The sequence below is a fragment of the Calonectris borealis genome, chromosome 15 (assembly GCF_964195595.1).
Source record: "Calonectris borealis chromosome 15, bCalBor7.hap1.2, whole genome shotgun sequence".
Taxonomy (NCBI): Eukaryota; Metazoa; Chordata; class Aves; order Procellariiformes; family Procellariidae; genus Calonectris; species Calonectris borealis.
In genome coordinates, this window is record NC_134326.1 from 13,296,899 (window position 1) to 13,315,274 (window position 18,376).

An 18,376-nucleotide genomic window follows, 5' to 3' on the forward strand; every position below is an offset into this window, starting at 1 on the left:
ACTGAGAATCCAAGTGAAAATGCTTTTCCAAGTAACAGACACCAATGTTGAGCTGCAGAGAAGAGCAGGTGGAAGGTGGCTGTGGGCCTGCTGAGGATTTTATTTGCTTCTGCATCATTTTTCTCATTTGTTTGCTTTAGGAGTGCTGATGTGGGAGGTCTTCAGTGAAGGTAAAATCCCCTATGAGAATCGCACCAATGGAGAAGTGGTGGAAGAAATCAATGCAGGATTTCGGCTCTACAAACCCAAGCTGGCCTCCAAGGCGATTTACGAGGTCATGAGCCACTGCTGGAGGATGGTTAGTATTGTAATGGGAGAGCCCTAGTTCCCAGAGACAAGAGTTCTCTTCTCCTTGGCTTTTGGGAGGAGAGAGAAGTATACACTTCACATGCTAACACAAGATAAAATCCTGGAGGTGAAGCACTCAGTAGCTTTCATCTGCGCTAGCAAGCAAACTCTAGGCTCTTAGCCTTTTATTTAAGCTGCTGTTTCTATAGAGCGTGTTGACTTCACTGAGAAGTCAATGTAGTGCACCTAACTCAAGTTAATTCAACAGTTTGCTTCCTAAGAAAGCTGTGGATCTGTGAGGTTGAGTTTTAATAGTGATGGTAAAAATGACAGCCAACCCATTTCAAGGTACTTAGTGTCCACTAGGCAAAATTCACTGCTAGTAGAAAAGAAACGTTGCACAGAAGGAAGCTCATTCTTCCGTTGGCATTTTCTCTATAAGAATAGATTGTATTTTTGTTAATACTCAGTTTCTTCACAAGGTTTTCCTTTCTAACCTTGCCATTCCTCTCAAGCTGACATTAATGTTCTCCCTCTCTCTTCTCTCCCCTGCTCAGAGGAAAGACGACCGGCCGTCCTTTTCTGTTCTGCTGTATCAGCTGAGTGAAATCTCTGAGTTTGATCTGTAATCATGGCACCGGCCTGCTAAGCGAAGCTAAGAGAGTCCTGAGAGTGCAGATGGCTGCATTTTCCCCACACAAAGCATTAACAGGAATCCTCTCACCATAGACACTTGCCATATGCCTGGGGAGAAGGAGAGGGCAGAGGCTGGTACTTCCAGACAGACAAGATATCCCCAGGTCTTCCAGAGCCTAGACAGACACAGGCTTTGGTTTGGCCAAGAATGTGGTTTGCAGCTTGCACGCAGAACCAGCAATTGAGCACAGTCCTGAACCACACAATCCAGCAAGTGTATTTCTCCTGAAGATACAGCCTTAAAACTAAGAGATCTGACATTGCTATTCCAGTTTTGTGAACTCCCAAATTAAGGTCTTCCCTGGGAAAAAAAAAAAACATGTCTTTGACTGAGGAGGAACGTTCAGACATTTCCATGGCTCTCTAATTCAGAGTGGGCTGGACCTGAAAGCTCTGAACAGGAATAAGCCTGGGACATGGGGGAACAGGCTGGATTTAGCGACTGCATTTCTGATGGTGGTATTTCAAGGTGGTTTTGTTCTCCCTTTGCATGATTTTCTCTGAAACTGTGGCATACCAGGAACAGGATTCTGGTACCCGGTAAGCTGATGAGCTGTCTGCATCTGCATGAGAGCTTGTAAGGAAGGAAGAGAAAAGGCAACGTGATGAAGAGTCTTCAAATTCTCTCAAACTGCATTGTGTAGTGAGTGGGAAAATGGGACACTGATGCAAATGGAGACATTCTTGGAGGGGGGGCTCAAAGCTGAAAGTTTGTATTAGTTTTTTCTTCAGTCTTTCTACATCAGAAGATAAATACATGATCTCCATCCAATTTCTTTGAACTGAGTACGGAGGACAGAGCAGTGCAGAGTGCTATGTGTCTCCAGTGCAGGACAAGACAGGATTCCAGGACCTGATCATCTGTGAAAGGCACAGGAACCTACTCCCGAACTTGTGTGTTTGGAAGGAAGGGGCTGGAGGGCTTGGAAGGATAGCCATGAGGAGAAAACATGCAGAGTATGTACTCGGTGCACCAGTGATAATGAGAAGAGTTTTTTCCTACTTCAAAGAGTAACTGAGTCATCACAAGTAATGACTTTTCCATCTCTTCTGTGGACAAACTGGTGAATCCTCTAGGGACTGATCAAAGAAAAAGTCCTATGCGAATGGACTGCCGGGGTACTTACTCCACGAGGAGTTCCACATTATGTGGTGACAGCAAAAGAAGATATAAACAATATCCATCTCCTGGTACATCAGTGAACATGTACTTTTTCACTGCAAGACAGAGAGACCATTTTGACATAACTGACCTCAAAACCAGAAGTGTAGGTGTTAGTGTCCTGCGGAATTTGTAAATAAGATCAGGACTGTTTGCTTAGCATTAACAATAACTAGAGAAGTCAAGAGGACTCACAGATGATATGTTCATATTTTTTATGCTTTCATATATCATATTTTTTAATGCTTCTCTATTTGGGCGGGCGAGAACACAAGCAAACCGCATGTGAGAGCAATTTACAAAAACTCTGAGGTGCAAACTTCCAGCAGCAATCTCTCCCGTCATTACAGAAGTCAGGTTCAAATATGTTTGCCAACAAAAATGGAACAAGGAAATAATGTAATCCCATGATCTTACATATCCTGTGTCAAACTATTTCTTCATAGAAGGAGGCTTGATTTTTGGTATTTTTCAGACCCGTGATTCTAGGGTAGCTTTTAGGAGCCAGAATATCTTTTCAGGTATGTGGATACGGGCAAGGCATTAGTTCCTGCCTTATACATCTTCCCACTTTGCTTTGATTTCACATTATTTTCTTTGGTTTACTCCTACAAATATCATGCAGAACGACTCTCCCAGGCAAGGAGAATCCTAACATTCAGACAGGTTGTCAGTTCTAAATGCGCAGGGTCAGAGTGCTACCTTCAAATCAGCATTGCTGCCAAAATCTCTTGGTAGTCTGAACCAATATGTGGAATATGAGCATCTATAAACAGATTTTGAATTTTTGCCTACAGTGAATTTAAGCTAAGTTTCTCTTTGTCCCTCTCATCCTTTAGTCTGAGTCAGCCTGTTGTCACGTTCTGTCGATGATAAATTTGGCATTTAGCCAGTGAAGTTTTCAGTAGCCCTAACCGTGTTAAACTGCACATCTACAGCTGAATTGGAGGACAGCTGGCCATCACCCTATTTTCTCCCCTTCTCGATTGCACTTAGACAAGCTGTACAACCACAGGATACTCTGAAACGATTCCTCCCTGGGCCCAGACACTCTGTGGCAGGGGTATCTCCAGGCTCACAAAGTTAAGCTTCTGGCTTGCTGCCCCCTCCATCCTGGGAGGAACCAGGGGTCTGCCAAGCTGGAGGAGGTTGCTATTAAGTAGCAGCAATATTGCTCCGCTAGGTAATGATTCTGAGATTATATTTATATTTGGATAAGTGCAATATTTACTAGCTAGAGAGTGTTGCACAAAATAATATTGTGATGTTTTATGTTCAGTTTTCTTTTGCAGTATTTCTATTTACACGATACGTATTTTTACAAACAATAAAATTGCTGAGTCCCAACTGTGGCTTTCACTATATGTTAGCAAAAATGCAAAAACCATCCTCATGCTCTTATAATCATACAGCTTGCTCTTCCTCCAAATCCTCCCCACCAACAGCTTCTGGCTTTCTGAAATATCCCTGTTCCCCAGAACTAAGGCTATGTTCTGGGGTTAGATTATGTGCTGGGTTTATTGGGAGTAGGAAGTATTCAGAATCTCTGCAAATTGGGTAATTTATTATATGGACGCATAAATTTCTACATCTAAACTTGCATTGTGGTGGCTTTAAATTCTCTGAATCTTCGTGAAATGGGGGTAATAATATTTGAGTGCTCCCAAAGGGTGTTTTCCCACCATTATTTACAGGGGACTTCACGAATCTCAAAAGGGCAGTGCCATACTGCGGTAATGTCATGATATTAACACACTGTGACACAGTCTTCTCCCACCATAGCAGTTTTTATGGCAAATTTTGGCTTGTGCCCTTCATGTGGTTTAACTGTAGATGTTCTCCACAAAGTAGAGGTAAGACTATCAGCTGTCTCCTGCCACAAAGTGAATAACCCTTCTCTGAATACCACTTCTCTGAATACCCCTTCTCTGTCTCCTTGGAAAGTACTTGCAATGTGCTGAATGTTTAAACCATTCCCCCTTTGCCAGTTTGACCTCTTTGCTGGCTGTTCTGCAGAAAGGTGGGAGTTTGTGCTTGTCCCTACTTTTGCCTGCTGGTTATCAGAGGCGGTGGATGCACGGCTCTGCCTATGTTGCACATTTGGCCGGAGCCAAGGCCCAGCGCACTGTCTCAGCACATGTCCGACCTGCTGCTGCAATGGCCAAACGCTGGCACAGCCAGGCTGGCGTCCAGCTAGGAAAGGCAGTCAAGCAGTAACCTCATCTAGAAAGAGCAGCTGATGCTTCTCAGTGGAGACCAGGGGCTGGAGCGCAGCAACGTTAGCCACAAAAAACTCTTTCCCGGGCATGTGTTGGTCACCCTGGGGAAGTGGCGGTTGTGAGTGCTTGTTCCAGTGGATAATTACCTTAAAATCAGGCCTGAAAAAAATCTAGAATTTCCCGAAACATTTTTTAGTGAACACGTTTCTATGTGATGTTTGGCTTTGTCCTCGCTGAACGCTGCGCTTGTCAGCACGGCGGGACTCAGGTGAATGGCTTTGCTAAATCTCACTTGGCAGCCACTTTACATGTGTGTGTATTCTTCTGTTCAGCTCACCCCACATCATGTTCTCTCTCCCCTCCACACCTAACCAGCTGATGCACACACTCCTGCATCTGTGGCTGTATGGGGCCTGCCCCTCGCTGCCATTTTTCCCAGCCTGCAGCAAGATCTGCAAGACAAATGCAGAGAAGCTCATTCTACTATGCTACGATCTAAGAAAACACAGAGCAGAAAATTAAAATAATATCATAACATTCATGGAATTCCCATCACCCCCAGCCTGGCTGATAATGGGAGCAGATTAAACTGCGCAAAACAAAGTCCACAGCAGTTTTTATTGCCACAGTTTTCTTGAGCTGACCTTGTTTCACCCACGGCCTCAGAGCAATATTAGCTATTAAATCTTTTGGATCTGCTGTAACAATGCTCACTTACTGATTTTTTCTGACAAGCAATAAATAGTAGAAAGAGGAACAATGGCTACAAAATGTTCCAGTTAAAGATGAGATAGAGGAGTTGCTATGCAGGGGAAGGAGAAGAGTTTACTCCTAGAGATGCTATCAATAGATGTTTTTCAGGTGTGGTCCTGTTTATTAAAACAAAGATAGTTTCTAGGGCTGTCTTGCTGCTTTTGTAGTTTGTAGACCCCAGTGCCTTCACCCCATGGCATCCATTTAGCCTCTAGTAGCAGCGCTACGGAGTAAACCTGGTGTCCAAGCTTCCCTGTGGAGCCAACATATACGCATGGGGAGCAAGCTCAGCCCCACACTAGCATGGACAACAGAGCAGCAGTCTCTAAGGAGTCAGGGGTGGTCACTCCTGTACAGGAAGGGCCAGATGGCAGTGCATTTTTAGCACAGGCTGATGCTCAGGAAAGGGACATTGCCGGGGCCACCAAGGAAATATATCTAGACCTATAGGTAGACTTTCAACAGTGCTTGGGTATCCACCAATGTCTTTCAAAAAACAGCCGGCCAGCCACATCAGAAAGTGAGGGCTGTAGAAAAACGAATGAAGGCCCCATACAGGGTTTCTATCACCTCACCATGAGGTTATGTTCCTCTGCAAGCTGTAAGAGGTCCAGTTTGGATTTCACACTAGATCTGAAGAGCTGTATTGGAGCTTTAAAAAGAAGCATGAGCAGAAGGACTGGAAACTTGTCCCTGAAGAAATGCCAGATGCCAAAAGGGAGATCTTTTGGATACGGTGCTGACTCAGAAGAGGCTTGGCGCTCTGAGCAAAGGCATTGCCTTCTGGTTTTGGTCCCTTACATGCTCAGTGATCCAAGGCTTCATGTGTATTCTATAAACAAGGCTTTCGTTAAAATGGTAGGTAAAACCTAACGATGGTACAGGTCCTCTGAGGGGAAGAGAGGCTGAACACCCGACACCCAGCAGGCTCAGCAGCAGGGAGATGGGGAAGCCCAGCCGGGTCCTGCCTTCGCAGGGACCCAAACGCCCTCACCCAGCGTCAGGCCTCCGGGGGGCTGCGGCAGCCGTCCCCGGCCCTGTCCCCTCCGTGCACCGGGGGGGCCGGTGGCCTTCCCCGCCCGCCGCCGGCGCCGCACTGCCGCCGCCCCGACCTTCCCCCAGCGCAGCGGCCGCGGCAGGAGGCCCCCGCCGCGGGGGGATGCGGCCCCCGGCCCCGCCGCGCATCCCCCGCGCTGCCCGGGGGAGGAGCCGCCCGCGCGGCTCCAGCCCCTTCCCGCGGCGGGGGCCGGGGCTCCCCCCGCCGCCGTGCGGAGGGGCCGGCGGAGAGCCGCGGAAGTGCACTTGCTGCAGCCATTTCCTGCTCTTTGTGCGGGCGGCGCGGAGCATCCCGCGGCGCGGAGCATCGCACCCCGCGGAGCAGCAGGTGAGCGGGGCGGGGGTGGGCGCGGGGGCTGCGCGGGGGCCGCGCGGCCTCGCCCCCTCCCTCCCTCTCACCCTCCCCCGGGCTGCGCGGGGCTGCGCCCGCCGCCGCCGAGCCCGCTGCCCCCCGGCCGCCCCGGGCGGGCTCGGCGGGGGCGGCGGGGGGCAGCGGCGGGGCAGGTGCTGCCGCCCCGGGGCGGGGGGCGGCGGGAGGCCCGGCCGGGCCGGGATGCGCGGGGATGTATCCCACAATGCTTAGAGCTACCTGCAGCATTCCGCCCGCCCGCCGCCGCTGCAAGGCGCCGGGGGAAAGGAACGGCGCAAATCCCGCTCTCCCCGCCTCGCATCCCGGCCCCGCGCCCCCAGGACGGGGGGAAGGGGCCGAGCCCCGGGCCCGGCGGGCGCTGCAGGCCCCACCGCGGGCAGCAGCGGCAGCGCGGACCCGAGCCGGGGTCGCGGCGATGCTTGGCGCAGGGAGAAAGGGGGATGGAAGAGATGGAGGAGCGGTGGCGCGCAGCGCCGGGCTGGAGGCTGGAGGCGGCCCCGGCGGGGGCTCCCCACCAGCGCCCGGATCACCCGTGGCGTGAAAATATGGTGTCCCTGGGGGAGGAGGGGGATAGAGGAAGCGACGGGTTCTGAGCCAGGGCTGGGAGCGGTGGGCTGGAGCTGCGCCCGCAGGTTCGTGCTTTGGCGTCGGTTGGAGTTGGCAAAACCTTTCCCTTCCAAAACCGCCGGGTTTCCCGTGCGTGAGACCTTTCAGGAGCAAGGTGCGCCCCGGGTAGCGTTTCTTTGTATTGAACTTTCCACCCGAGGATGCTGGAAATGCGTGGTGCCAGCTGCATCCCACTTGGGGAGGAATGGATGGGTTCTGCAGGAAATTTCCGTAGGTTGGAAGGACCGGGAAGGAATAAGGAGAAGAGAAAGAGGCACATACTAAAGCCTGTCTGCCTCCTCAGGGTTGGTTTGGAGAAGGGGGAAGGGTGACCGTTGTGTGGCTGTCAGAGGACGCAGCCAGCAGCAGAGCTTGTCCCCCTTCGCCATCTGCCACTTTCCACGGGGGGTTCCTGACAGGGGGTTTGGATCACAAAGATCTCGTAGAATTAGGCTGTGTCGGTAAACCCTCGGCGCCCCTCCTGCCCTGCACAGATACCGAAAGAAAAAGCACCCTCATGTTTTGCATGATGACAGTTGTCTGGGGTTAGTCACTGAGATGGGTGACTAGCCCGGTATTTTGGTGTCTGTCACAGTTGTATAATTCTAGGATAATTCCCTGCAAAGGATAATTCTTTTCTGCTTGTCTCTGTACAGTTAATTGTTATTAATAAAGCCCGAGGAATATGGAAAAATCTTCCATTTTATGACCAAGGTCTCTTCAGCAAAGCAGACTATGCTGATTTCATGATAATAATTTTATTAACAAACAATTACCATCTTTGCATGAAAAATAGGAAGATCGGTTTTGGAAGATCAATGATTGGCCAACTATTGACAATACTGTCCTGTATGATTTAATTCCCAAGAAGCACTTTAACTGTCAGCAATGGGGTTGCTTGAAAACTTGCTGTAAATTTCTCAACTATATTGGAAATGTAGCTTCCTATACCTGCCTCCTTCCTTGACCCTCTTTGGCACCAGAAGAAAAAAAATGAACTTATTCTAAAAGAAATAAATTCCAAAATAATTGTGTTGCTGAGAAACAGAGATGGTGTAAATGTCTGGAACTCAGCCCTAATGGAATGGCAGAAAACGTAGAGTGGAGATACAGGAAAACAGCTTCAGGAGTCGTGCAGTTTGGCTTCCCTTTTTTAATGGGAAGGGTAATTTCATGGTTATTAACATCTGTGTCTGTGTAGGGCAGGAGCCCAGCTCTGCCAGCTTCACTTATCCTGGCTGTGTTTATTTGCTCCTGCAAGGAACCTCCTGACTGTGGTGGTGGTTGCAATTACAAGTAATTCTTACAGCATGTGAGAAGGGGTTGATGACATGCATGCTAAAACACAGGGGACTTTAATCCCGTGCATTTTAGGCAAGGGTCAAACTAAGCTTTTGCATCCTGAAGTTATTCTTCTTGACTAAACATACATTGATGGCCAGGAGCATTTAGCCTCCTCTTGTGTGAGGCAGTGGGTACCAGAAATGCTCTGCTTTTGCGCACCCAAGACATCAGTCTGCAGGGGTACTTGTTGGGCCAGGATGGTTCCTGACCACAGGTTAGATGCTTTTTTGGACTAAGAGGGAGAAGCATTATCACAGGCGCAAAAATAAATTAAGTGACTTTCCCAGGTTACGCAGGGACTGGGCATCAGAGCTGGGGAAGAATCACAGATCATCAGGAGGTGACCAGAAGAAGTTTGTCCTCCTTCTCCACATTGCCATTTCCCCAGCAAAAGTCATTTTGCTGCTCGTCTCACCCCAAGCTTGCAGGGCTTGGACCCTGTCTTACTGCCAATCTCCTGGGCAATTCCCATTTTTTCTTGCCTCCTTTCCTGCTACTGCAGCTCCAGCGTGAATGTCTGCTGTAGGAGCAGGAGAGCTGAAAAACCAAAACAGCCCGCGCCACTTCCCCAGAGCTCTCAGCTGTGCAGCTTCGAAGCCGAGCGCACATGCATGCAACATATTCATTATGGCTCTGCTTTTAAAAGTCTTCCTTTGTTCCCCCAAGCTGCTCTAACAATAAAGACGTCTTTGTTCCTTTCGCTGCAAAGAGGATGATGTTGCACCAATACTTCTGGGCAAGCATTCCGGTAGGGAAGGTAGGACCTGCCCTGCAAGTTCAGACATCTGGGATGTCCATCCTCGCTCCTTCTCAAAGCCTTCCTACGCTGTCTGTTAAATCTGGCCCCCAGGATGCTGCCACAACGGAGTGACCGTGTCGGGATCTCTTAATATCTGCTTTGGGGTGGTGGGGCCGTGCCCCGTGCATGGACCCCGCGTGGCCGGCTCCCTGCGGTGTCCAGCAGCCCCAGTGCCTCAGTGTGGTCATTGGCTTTAGAAGGTGTAAGAGATGGCCAGAGGGATTGCGACTGAGATGTGGGACGGGGAGAGGAAGTTTCTATAGCAGATGGGCAGAAAGCGTGGGCAGCATTGCACTCGTTAGCACCAACGCTCATTAGCAGAAGAGGTAATCAGCCCAGTGGCTGCATCCCTCTCCGGAGTTTCACTGGGGTGGGGTTGGCTCCTGCCAGGCTCACATTCAGTTTTGCCAAAACATGTAGGACCGGAGGGACTTTGGTCTCTCTGACCAGCAGCAGGATATGGAGAAGAAAGTAGTTTTGCGAGACGGCTCCCAGCAGCCTGCGTGGCTGTGTTTGGGTCCAGGCAGGCAGGATATGCTTCCTGTGTGCGAGGAGAAGCCTCGCCCCGCCGTGCACATCTTACAGCAGCAAAAAAGCCCCGTTCCCGGGCAGGCTGCTGCGCTGCTCCCCAGGTGGTGCGGCCCCCAGCCCCACGGCCACGTGCGCCGAAGCGCCGTCGGCAAACCACCAACATGGGCTGACTGTCCTCTTCCTGGCGCGGCCGGCCCTGCCCTGAGGCCCAGGTGGTGGATGGTGGTTAAGGCTTAATGAGGACTTTTTGATGAGTGTCCCCAGGGATCCCTGTCTTCCCTGGGCTGGAGCTGCTTGGTCGCTGCCACGTTACCCGACGGCCGCCCCCCTCGTCGCTGGACCGAGGGGATGAAGCTGGATTTGCCGGGGCAGCCCCAGCACATTTGTGTTAGAAATCTTTTTGCAGGAAGGTGAGGGAGGGCGGCGTGGGTCTGTGGTAGTGGCACTTCCCCTTTTGGCTCTCCTGGGCAGCCCCTGTGGTGGGGAGACACCACGCTGATGCCTTCAGAGCCTTCCCCAGCTTTTGTACCTGTGTACAACCCCTCTAACTGGTAGATGCTTACAACTGGCAGTGGACCCCAACCAAGAGCAGGGCCCCCGCCAGCCCTGCAGCCACCCCAAGGAGCAGGCGAGGGGCCACGGCACAGGCAGATGGGGGATCGCTGGAGGCTGCTCCTCTGTGGATGATCTGGGGGGATGATCCAGGTCTGCTGGCCCTAGACCAGCAGCCCCTCCATCACACGCTCCAGCTGCGAGGTTGCTGTCTGTCGCAGTGTGCTACAGGCATGAGACCCAGGGGAAGTCCTAGCAGACCACGCTTTTCCCCGTAGCCTCTGTTGGTTTTGCTGTTGGGCTTAAGAAAGGCATAGAGTGGAAATTGGGAGTCCCCGTAAAGACTCATCTGTTAAACCCTCAAAGTCTGTGTAGTTTTTCCATCTGCATCCGGATTCTTGCGCTCTGCTCAGCCATGGCAAAGCACGAGGTGGCCCGATGGCCGATTGCACCACTCGCTCGCTATGGCTTGATGCTTCCTTTTCTGTTCAGGTATTTCTACACGCTGCCTCTCTTCCTCTGAGTGCAAGATCTTTAGGGCAGAGACTGGCTTAGTCTCGCAGGTTTGTGTGCTGCCCGGCACAGCAGGATCCTGATGCCGTATTTGGGACCGTATCTCCTGGTATGGCCCAAAGAGCAGCAATTATGTCATCTCTTGAGTTGCTGAGCTCTTTGGGTTTCACAGGATTATTGGGGAAGCGTCTTTGACTACAGCAAACTGCCAACACCTTGCACAAATGGCCTTAGAATTGGACTTACAGAAAAATGAGAAATGAGCCCAAATAAACAGCCACAGCCCTCAAAGCTATAAAATGGAAGGTTTTGGTCTTCCCAAGCCTGAAGTATGTGCTGAAGCACGTGTGAGTACCAGGGGTGTTGTTCTGGGAACCCAGAGGAGGGTCCTGAGGCACTGGAGGATGGTGGTGGAGAGCGGTGGGCAGCCAAGGAGGTCTGTGGGCTGGGCGAGTGGAGCCGCCTGCCTGGCGCGGAGCAGCGCGGGGTGCTTGCAGGCAGGGAGGAAGCTGCTTCTGCCTGCGGCGTGCCGGGACGTAACGTCTGGTTTTGACAGTTGCTACAATTTGTAACAGGAAACCATTTTAGCAAAGAAGGGTGAAGAAGGAAACAGAAATTTGAGCATGTAGGGAAAGGGCTGCTTGAGATTTTTTTTTCTCCAGGCACTTATTTCTTGGTGCTTCAGCTGTAGGTATAACCGAGCTTGTTTCTCAGCTGCCTGGTACCTTGGGGAGGCATCTGTGGAGGTGGAATGGGTTTTACCAGGCTCATACATATTCTTGCAGCCCATGCATGCAGGCAGCAGTGATGATAAAAGGCACAGCAGCAGACTCATCCCTCTCGTCAGCCAACATGAAGCCGCCCCAGGACTGCACACAGCGTGCATCCCCCTTGGCCGTGGTCCTTGCCGGCTGCATGTGTGTCTATCTATGGACATCCCGAAGCCATTGTCCTTCCATGCTCCCAGTGCTGGAAATGAAAAGCAAGCTTATATTCTTGGAAACAGTGACTCAATTAAAAAAAAAAAAAAAAGACCGAAGGGATTTGTAGCAGATAATCGGCTGAATATGAGCGCCTATGGAGCTGCTGTTGCAACCAAAGGAACTGGTGTGATTATATGCAAGGAGGGAGCCTATGTTGCTGTTGTATCTGGTGCTTGTGCAGACACTGCTGGAGCCCCGTGTCCTGCTACGGTGTCCGCACTTCAGCAAAAAACTTGCAAAATTGGATCAAGCTTAGAGAAAAGCCAAAGACATGATTAAAGGATTGGAAAATATGCTGTGTAACAAGGCAGGCAAAGAGCTCAGTCCGCTTGCCTGAGCCTAAGCGAAGGTTGCAGGGTGTTTTATTGAAATGTGTGAGTATCTTGATGGGAACTTCGATAATAGAGAGCTTTACTGTCTTGCAGATTAGAGCGATAAAACTCGATGGCTCACATTTGAAACTAGACAGGCTCTGAGTGGGGAAAAAAGCACTGGGGGGTGTGATTTGCTAATCGAATGACATGTCAATATTTAAAGCGAGTTCTCTTTCTGCAAATGTTTAAATGCAGCGGGGTGTTTTTCTAGGAGACACAAGCTCTAGGTCGGCCACAGCTATTGCACATGGATTAGGTATTAACCGGGGAAGCCCTGTGGCTGTGATTATACAAGTGCTCAGCCTGGGTGACAGCAGCCGTCCCTCCATGCTTGTGCTCTTACAGCAAAGGTGAATGGCAGAGGAGATAAGGGACATAGAGGCTTGTCCTGAGGTTCCCATTAGGTAGCCTGAGTGGGGGTAAGTGCCAGGGAGCTTTCAGAAACGTTTCCCTTTGCTTTTTATTTCGTGTGCAACTGGCACCGTTGGCAGCTCCACAGCAGGCTGGGACCGGGCAGGGAACACTGTGTGTGGTGAAAACAGGGAATTTTTTTTCGAAAGCAACTTCTTTTTTCACTGCTTGCAGTGCCACAGCCTGCCTGCGCAGCACTCGATCCTTTCCGGTTCACCTTTGAGAATGCAATTTGTTGTTTACAGCTTCCAGCGCCGTTCATGTGTGTGAGAAGGAGAGCATGTGAGTGTCAGCGTCGGTCATACTTCTGTAATTGTGCTGCTTCGAGAGATATTTTTGATAGCGCCGCTTTGCATTTCGGAGCACATGCTTTCGCTTGGGGCTGCTAAAGCTGCACTGCAGCACCCAGCTGTGCTCTGTCTTAAGCAGTTTTGCATAGAGTTAAGCAGAGAAGGGCCTGGGTGGGTAGTTGTGTTCCTCTTATTCTGCTTTCCTACTCTGCTGCTGGATCACGGGAGGAGAGATGACATAGAGATGTAGGTTAAATACACAAGAAAAGGAAAATGAGATAAACCGGGATCATGTCTCCTGCAGTGCCAGCGGTTCCAGTTTTGTCCTTTAGCGCTTTCCCACTCAGTCTTCTGGCTGCTGTCTGTCTGTCTATCACCCTCTCTTTTACTTTGGATTTAGCACGGAAACTGAACATTCAGAACCATGACCACTCACGTCACGCTAGAAGATGCCTTGTCCAACGTGGACTTGCTGGAGGAGCTGCCTCTGCCAGACCAGCAGCCATGCATCGAACCGCCTCCGTCCTCCATCATGTACCAGGTACCTTCAGCTCCCGGAGGTGGTGGGGCAGGGAGGGTTGTTCTGGTAGCTCATGCAAAACACAGGGGCACATGGTGCTGTGAGAACTAGCTGAAAACATCCTGGGTTCACCATGTTTAAGGAAATGTTCAGAACAGACCTAGCCACAAATCTGTTCCCGAAGGCTTTAAAAGGAAAGCGCTAGAGATTGGTGAAAGGGATCTTTAAGGCTGAGCAAGGCATAGGGAAGTTAAAAATGAGGACCAGAGTGCATGAATGGGTAAGAAGCAGGAGATAAGATTTGTGATAACAGCAGAAAGTTCTCAGCGATGTTTTGTTACGCACATAATTCTGTGCTTCCTTTTTATGGTAGTGCATGCATCTAAGTAGGTCAAAATCAAAGTTCTGCCTGACTTTGGCCGGCCTGTGCTGCTCACACAGCTGGAGCTCCCGGTCTGGGGAGCTGATGGCATGCAAGGGAGGGCAGTCGCTACAATTGCTTCTCTTCCTTGAACAACCACAGATTTAGCTGCAGCTGCACTGACCAAGCAAAGCTTGGCATGAGCCCACGGCAAGGCTCAACCCGCCTGGTTTTGGATCCACAGCAGGATGCCTCAGCTGCTTGGCCACCACACCACACCCTGCCCTATAGCACACACCCAGGGTTAAATATAATATGGGGTTACTTTCTCCATCCTGCCACTCCTGAATTCATGGCTTACCCATGGCAGTGTATAAATACACCCGCACAGTGATTGCCGTGCCGTGTACGCAGGGGTCTGAAATTACAGTATCTCTTTCACCAGGTCAGACTGTGGGCTCGTTCTGTAGCATTAGTATCTCTACGGGTTATCAGACTCAAAGGCAGTTCTGGGCTGTTCAAATTTCAACTCTCTCTGGAAAATCTTCATATCATTTTTGCTTATCTCTTCTTTAAATAATTTTTACTCTTTGTTGGCTTGTGTCCTGTGAGGGTCTCAGGGTCCAGCCTTACGGCACAGCCTCCTTTCAGGGCCACGAGTGTGTGCGCACCGCTGGGCCTAAAAAACCTCATCTAAACTGGATCTAGAGATTTTGGCCAAGCCTGTTTCCTCATCATACTTGGTTTGTATGCAGCCCTCTCCCCTGCTAGCCAGAAATGCATATGCAGCCTCAGCTTTTCTTGCCACATGCGATGTCCTGGAGGCACTAAGAAGAGTAGCCCTGTGGCCATGAGTCTGTGCTCCCGGCTTTCCTACTCAGGAAATGAGTTACGGAGGTGAACGCGGTTGCTGCAATGCTAATGTCATTGAAGGAGCAGCTCTGGGCGCCGGGGACTTCTGTACGCTCTGCCCTCCGGCAGATACCATCAGCCAGCCTTCGCAGAGGAAAACACCCAAGCGCAGAGCGTGTGAACAGGCACTCGGCGCAGGGAGGCTGAGGAGCTGCTTTTTCATCCCCTGCCCTGCTCTGCACTTTCTTGCTCCCCTGTCCCAACCCAGAGCAGTAGCTCAACTTCCAAAACAACAGTTCATCCCAAAGCATCTGCTTGCAAGAGCAACACTAGCACTGATAATAGCGTCTGGATGAGTGCTGACTTTCATATTTATGTTTTCCAGACATCTCATTCCCTGCCCTTTCTGTGTGTTTATTCTTTGCAATTCCTGCTGACAGGATGTGGTCTTCCCCTAGCAGCCAGGGCACAAATAGAAATTAATGAGGCTGCATCTGTCTTTGAGTTACCAAGCTAAAATGCTTAGAATAATTGCTGTAGGTTTGCTCTCTGGTGTGGCTGCAATTCCCTGTAACTGATCCCCACCTGGTTTGGCCTGATTTTACAAGGGTTTGTCAGTGTTGATTGCCATATTTTCACACATATAATCTGCAGGATTTCCTCTAATGAACATGTGTGATTCAGAAGCATCTCAGCTGCATGTATGAATCTGCTGCTGTTCATAAGCTGCTCCTATGCCCCAGGAGCCCTACTGATTCTGCTTTTTGCCAACACGTCCCATGCCAGACAGTATCAGGTGCGCAAACAACTAGCTATATTTTAATCACCATCTCTCCTTTTTGCCCATAGGCTAATTTTGACACAAACTTTGAAGACAGAAATGCCTTTGTGACAGGCATTGCCAGGTACATCGAGCAGGCGACGGTGCACTCCAGCATGGTGAGTCCCCCGGGCACTGCCCCAGCGATGCCGAGCCTGCGGTGCGTGCCCTGCCCAGCAACGCCTCTCTGTCTTTCAGAATGAAATGCTGGAAGAAGGCCACGAGTACGCTGTGATGCTTTACACATGGAGGAGCTGCTCACGAGCCATCCCCCAGGTACTCAAGCCCTTCCCAGTCAGGAGTGTTCCCAGAACACCTAGTTGGTTTTGTCTTCAGTGTGCGTTAGTTTGGACTGGAGACAGAAGAACAAAAAAGCAGAGAAGACTGAAGCAGATAGAAAGATTGAAAAGAGAGACCGCTGACTCTTCAAGTTGTCCCCTCCCCACCAAAGTCTCAACCACTGATCTCAGCAGCTGGTAGCCATTTCAGAAGCAGATCTGTACTGCTGCCCTAGCAAAGGGCATCTGCTCTGCACCCTCGTGTACATGAAAGCTCCATCCCTGACACCTCCTAGCAGCACCTCTCGGCTCAGTCACCCTCACCGCAAGCCAACTGCCTTATATACATTTCCTGGTTTCATGAGCCCCTCCCCTGCTCCCCAAAGCAGTCGCACCTAAAGTTATTTCATCTCCCCAGGACCAGCTTGTTTGTCCTACAGCTGCTAACAGGACTCAGCTGAGCACAGCTCTGGTCCAGCACAGTACTTGGGACAGTGCTGTGTTTTGTCACTTGAGTCTTTGTCCACTTCTCTGTCTGCAGGATGGGTAGCGTTTGCTTAATTCAAGCAGTGTGGTTATTTCCTTCCCAGTGCACTGCTTGAATATTTTTCTCTCTTATGTTGTGGGGAGATGGAGTTTGCTTCAGGGAAAGGCAGTTAGTTTTTGGAAGTTGAGAGTAAAATCATCAGATCTGGTTTATATCACACTTTTCTGATACCATTGTATGGTATCAAACCATTATATGGTATCTGGAACTTCAGCTTCAGTTAAAAATTGCCCCAGTGCCGAGTGGGACTCTTGCGTTGTGTGAAGAAGGGAGCCCAGGCAGCCTGGGATGAAAACAGGGGTCCTCTCGAGATGTGGCAGACCCAGGCTCTCCCTGACTTGCACAGAGCAGATTAGGCAGCTGGGGCAGGTTTCAGCATCCCAAACTGCTGCCCAGACTCTGGGGTGCTCTCTCTGCTCCTGCAGGAACCCCAGAATTGTAGGTGTTGTGCGAGAATACGTGAAGAACACGTCGATATGCCAGAAACATTTCCCCAAATGCCCTTTTTTGCTGCTGATATACCTGAAGGTCCTGATATACCCCCACATTTAATCATTCTGCTCCTCTACTGTTAGTTCTGCTTCACCTGTTTTCTAGTCCTTCTCTCTCCAACCTGAATTTCATGGCTTCATCCTGCAAACACCTCCAGACATGAACAAGGTTGCCCGTGTGGCCACTGATCATGATTCAGACTCCAGCTCAGAGCTGGAGCTCAGCGAACGCGTGCTGGATCACTGCAAAAACGCCGACTGACAGCGCGGTGGGGCGGATGCAGTGCACTTCCATTAACCCTACAGATAAAAGGGTTTGCAGCACTTCCGTGGAGCCAGGAAAAAATATTTCCACATGGCTGGCAATGCCCATGTTTGTGATTCCCCCGGAAAGGTCAAACCTCAGTTCCCCTCGGGTTATACTCTGCTGATGGTCTCATGAGACCCAGCCATGGGGAGATTTCTGCCGCTGATTGGATATTTGCTTATCTCCCGTTTATATTTGATGCTGTGCTGCTATTGCCTCTCCTGGCTACGCTAACAGAAGGCAGGTCGTGGCTGAGCTGATGGCAAGACAGTGCTACAGGTCATCTGTTTTGGCGTTTTAGCGTCCTCCCATCCTGGTCGCCCTCACGACGTTTGTGCCTCTCCGAGCCCAGCTTGTGGGGTCCTTGCTCTCTGCCCCGTCCTCCCCGCGGGGGCTGCAGGCAGTGCCATGTGTGACGGAGGTGCAGACAACACCGCAGCAGAGGGTTCATTTACAGATTTGATCTTGCAGTGACCCCTGCACTTTGCCATGGGGCACATGGCTGCGGCGGGGGGGTCTTGTTCTCAGCCCCCCAGCCTGGCTGCTTGGTCATGTCCACCTCCCTGTGCTCCATCAGAGATCGTGGTTTTACAGGTGGAGAACAGAGCCTACACCTAAATGTGCACCACTCCTCCCTACCGCGAGCTGCATCCTCATGGCCATCCATGCTGCCTGACTGCAGTATGAAACGGCAGGGCAGGGACATTAGATCCCCCCTACAGAGAGGGCAAAGCTACTTTTGCATCTTCCCACATGTAAAGCCTGCTGATACGTCCCTCGTGCCCTGTGGATCAGCTGCTGGGCTACTAACTTTGTACCAGAGCTGTCAGCTCCATCACAGCCTTGTGTCAGCAACAACTGGAAACAAAACCAGAGGAGGACAGCAGGATGCCTTGCCTTGGGCAGCTGGGGTTTTCCCTAAAAGTTTGGTGATGACTCCAAGCAACTGTTTGGAAAGGAGATGGATGACAACTGAATAAGTCCTTAAATTTAGCTTCCTAGGATTCCAATGAAGGTGACTCACTTCATTGCTGCTAGCCACATACAAGCCCAGTGATTTTTAACAGGTAAAATTATCCCAGCGAGGCTATAGCAGAGCTGTAGCCTCGTGCCTTGTGTGTCCGTGGGACTTTGCAACACAAAGTCTCAGATGACTTTATGATATAACATTCCCACGTTGTGTAGCAAGTCCAGACTCCACAGTGCATGTGTTTTACCCCAGACAAATGCATTAGAAGACTTTATTTCTCAAA

General features: G+C 50.5%; 2 protein-coding genes across 2 annotated transcripts in view; both read left to right on the forward strand.

Moving 5' to 3' along the window:
- The window catches only part of ITK (IL2 inducible T cell kinase), a 33,963-nt gene extending 31,611 nt beyond the window's left edge, over positions 1-2,352 (forward strand). Inside the window, exons 16-17 of the mRNA XM_075164281.1 lie at positions 141-298; positions 846-2,352. Coding sequence (XP_075020382.1) covers positions 141-298; positions 846-917 — 230 coding nt within the window. The 3' untranslated portion in view covers positions 918-2,352. The remainder of the gene's footprint in view (positions 1-140; positions 299-845) is intronic.
- Positions 2,353-13,151: 10,799 nt separating this feature from the next.
- Positions 13,152-18,376, forward strand: part of CYFIP2 (cytoplasmic FMR1 interacting protein 2) — a 50,059-nt gene continuing 44,834 nt past the window's right edge. The window contains exons 1-3 of the mRNA XM_075164282.1: positions 13,152-13,488; positions 15,530-15,619; positions 15,699-15,776. Coding sequence (XP_075020383.1) covers positions 13,372-13,488; positions 15,530-15,619; positions 15,699-15,776 — 285 coding nt within the window. The 5' untranslated portion in view covers positions 13,152-13,371. The remainder of the gene's footprint in view (positions 13,489-15,529; positions 15,620-15,698; positions 15,777-18,376) is intronic.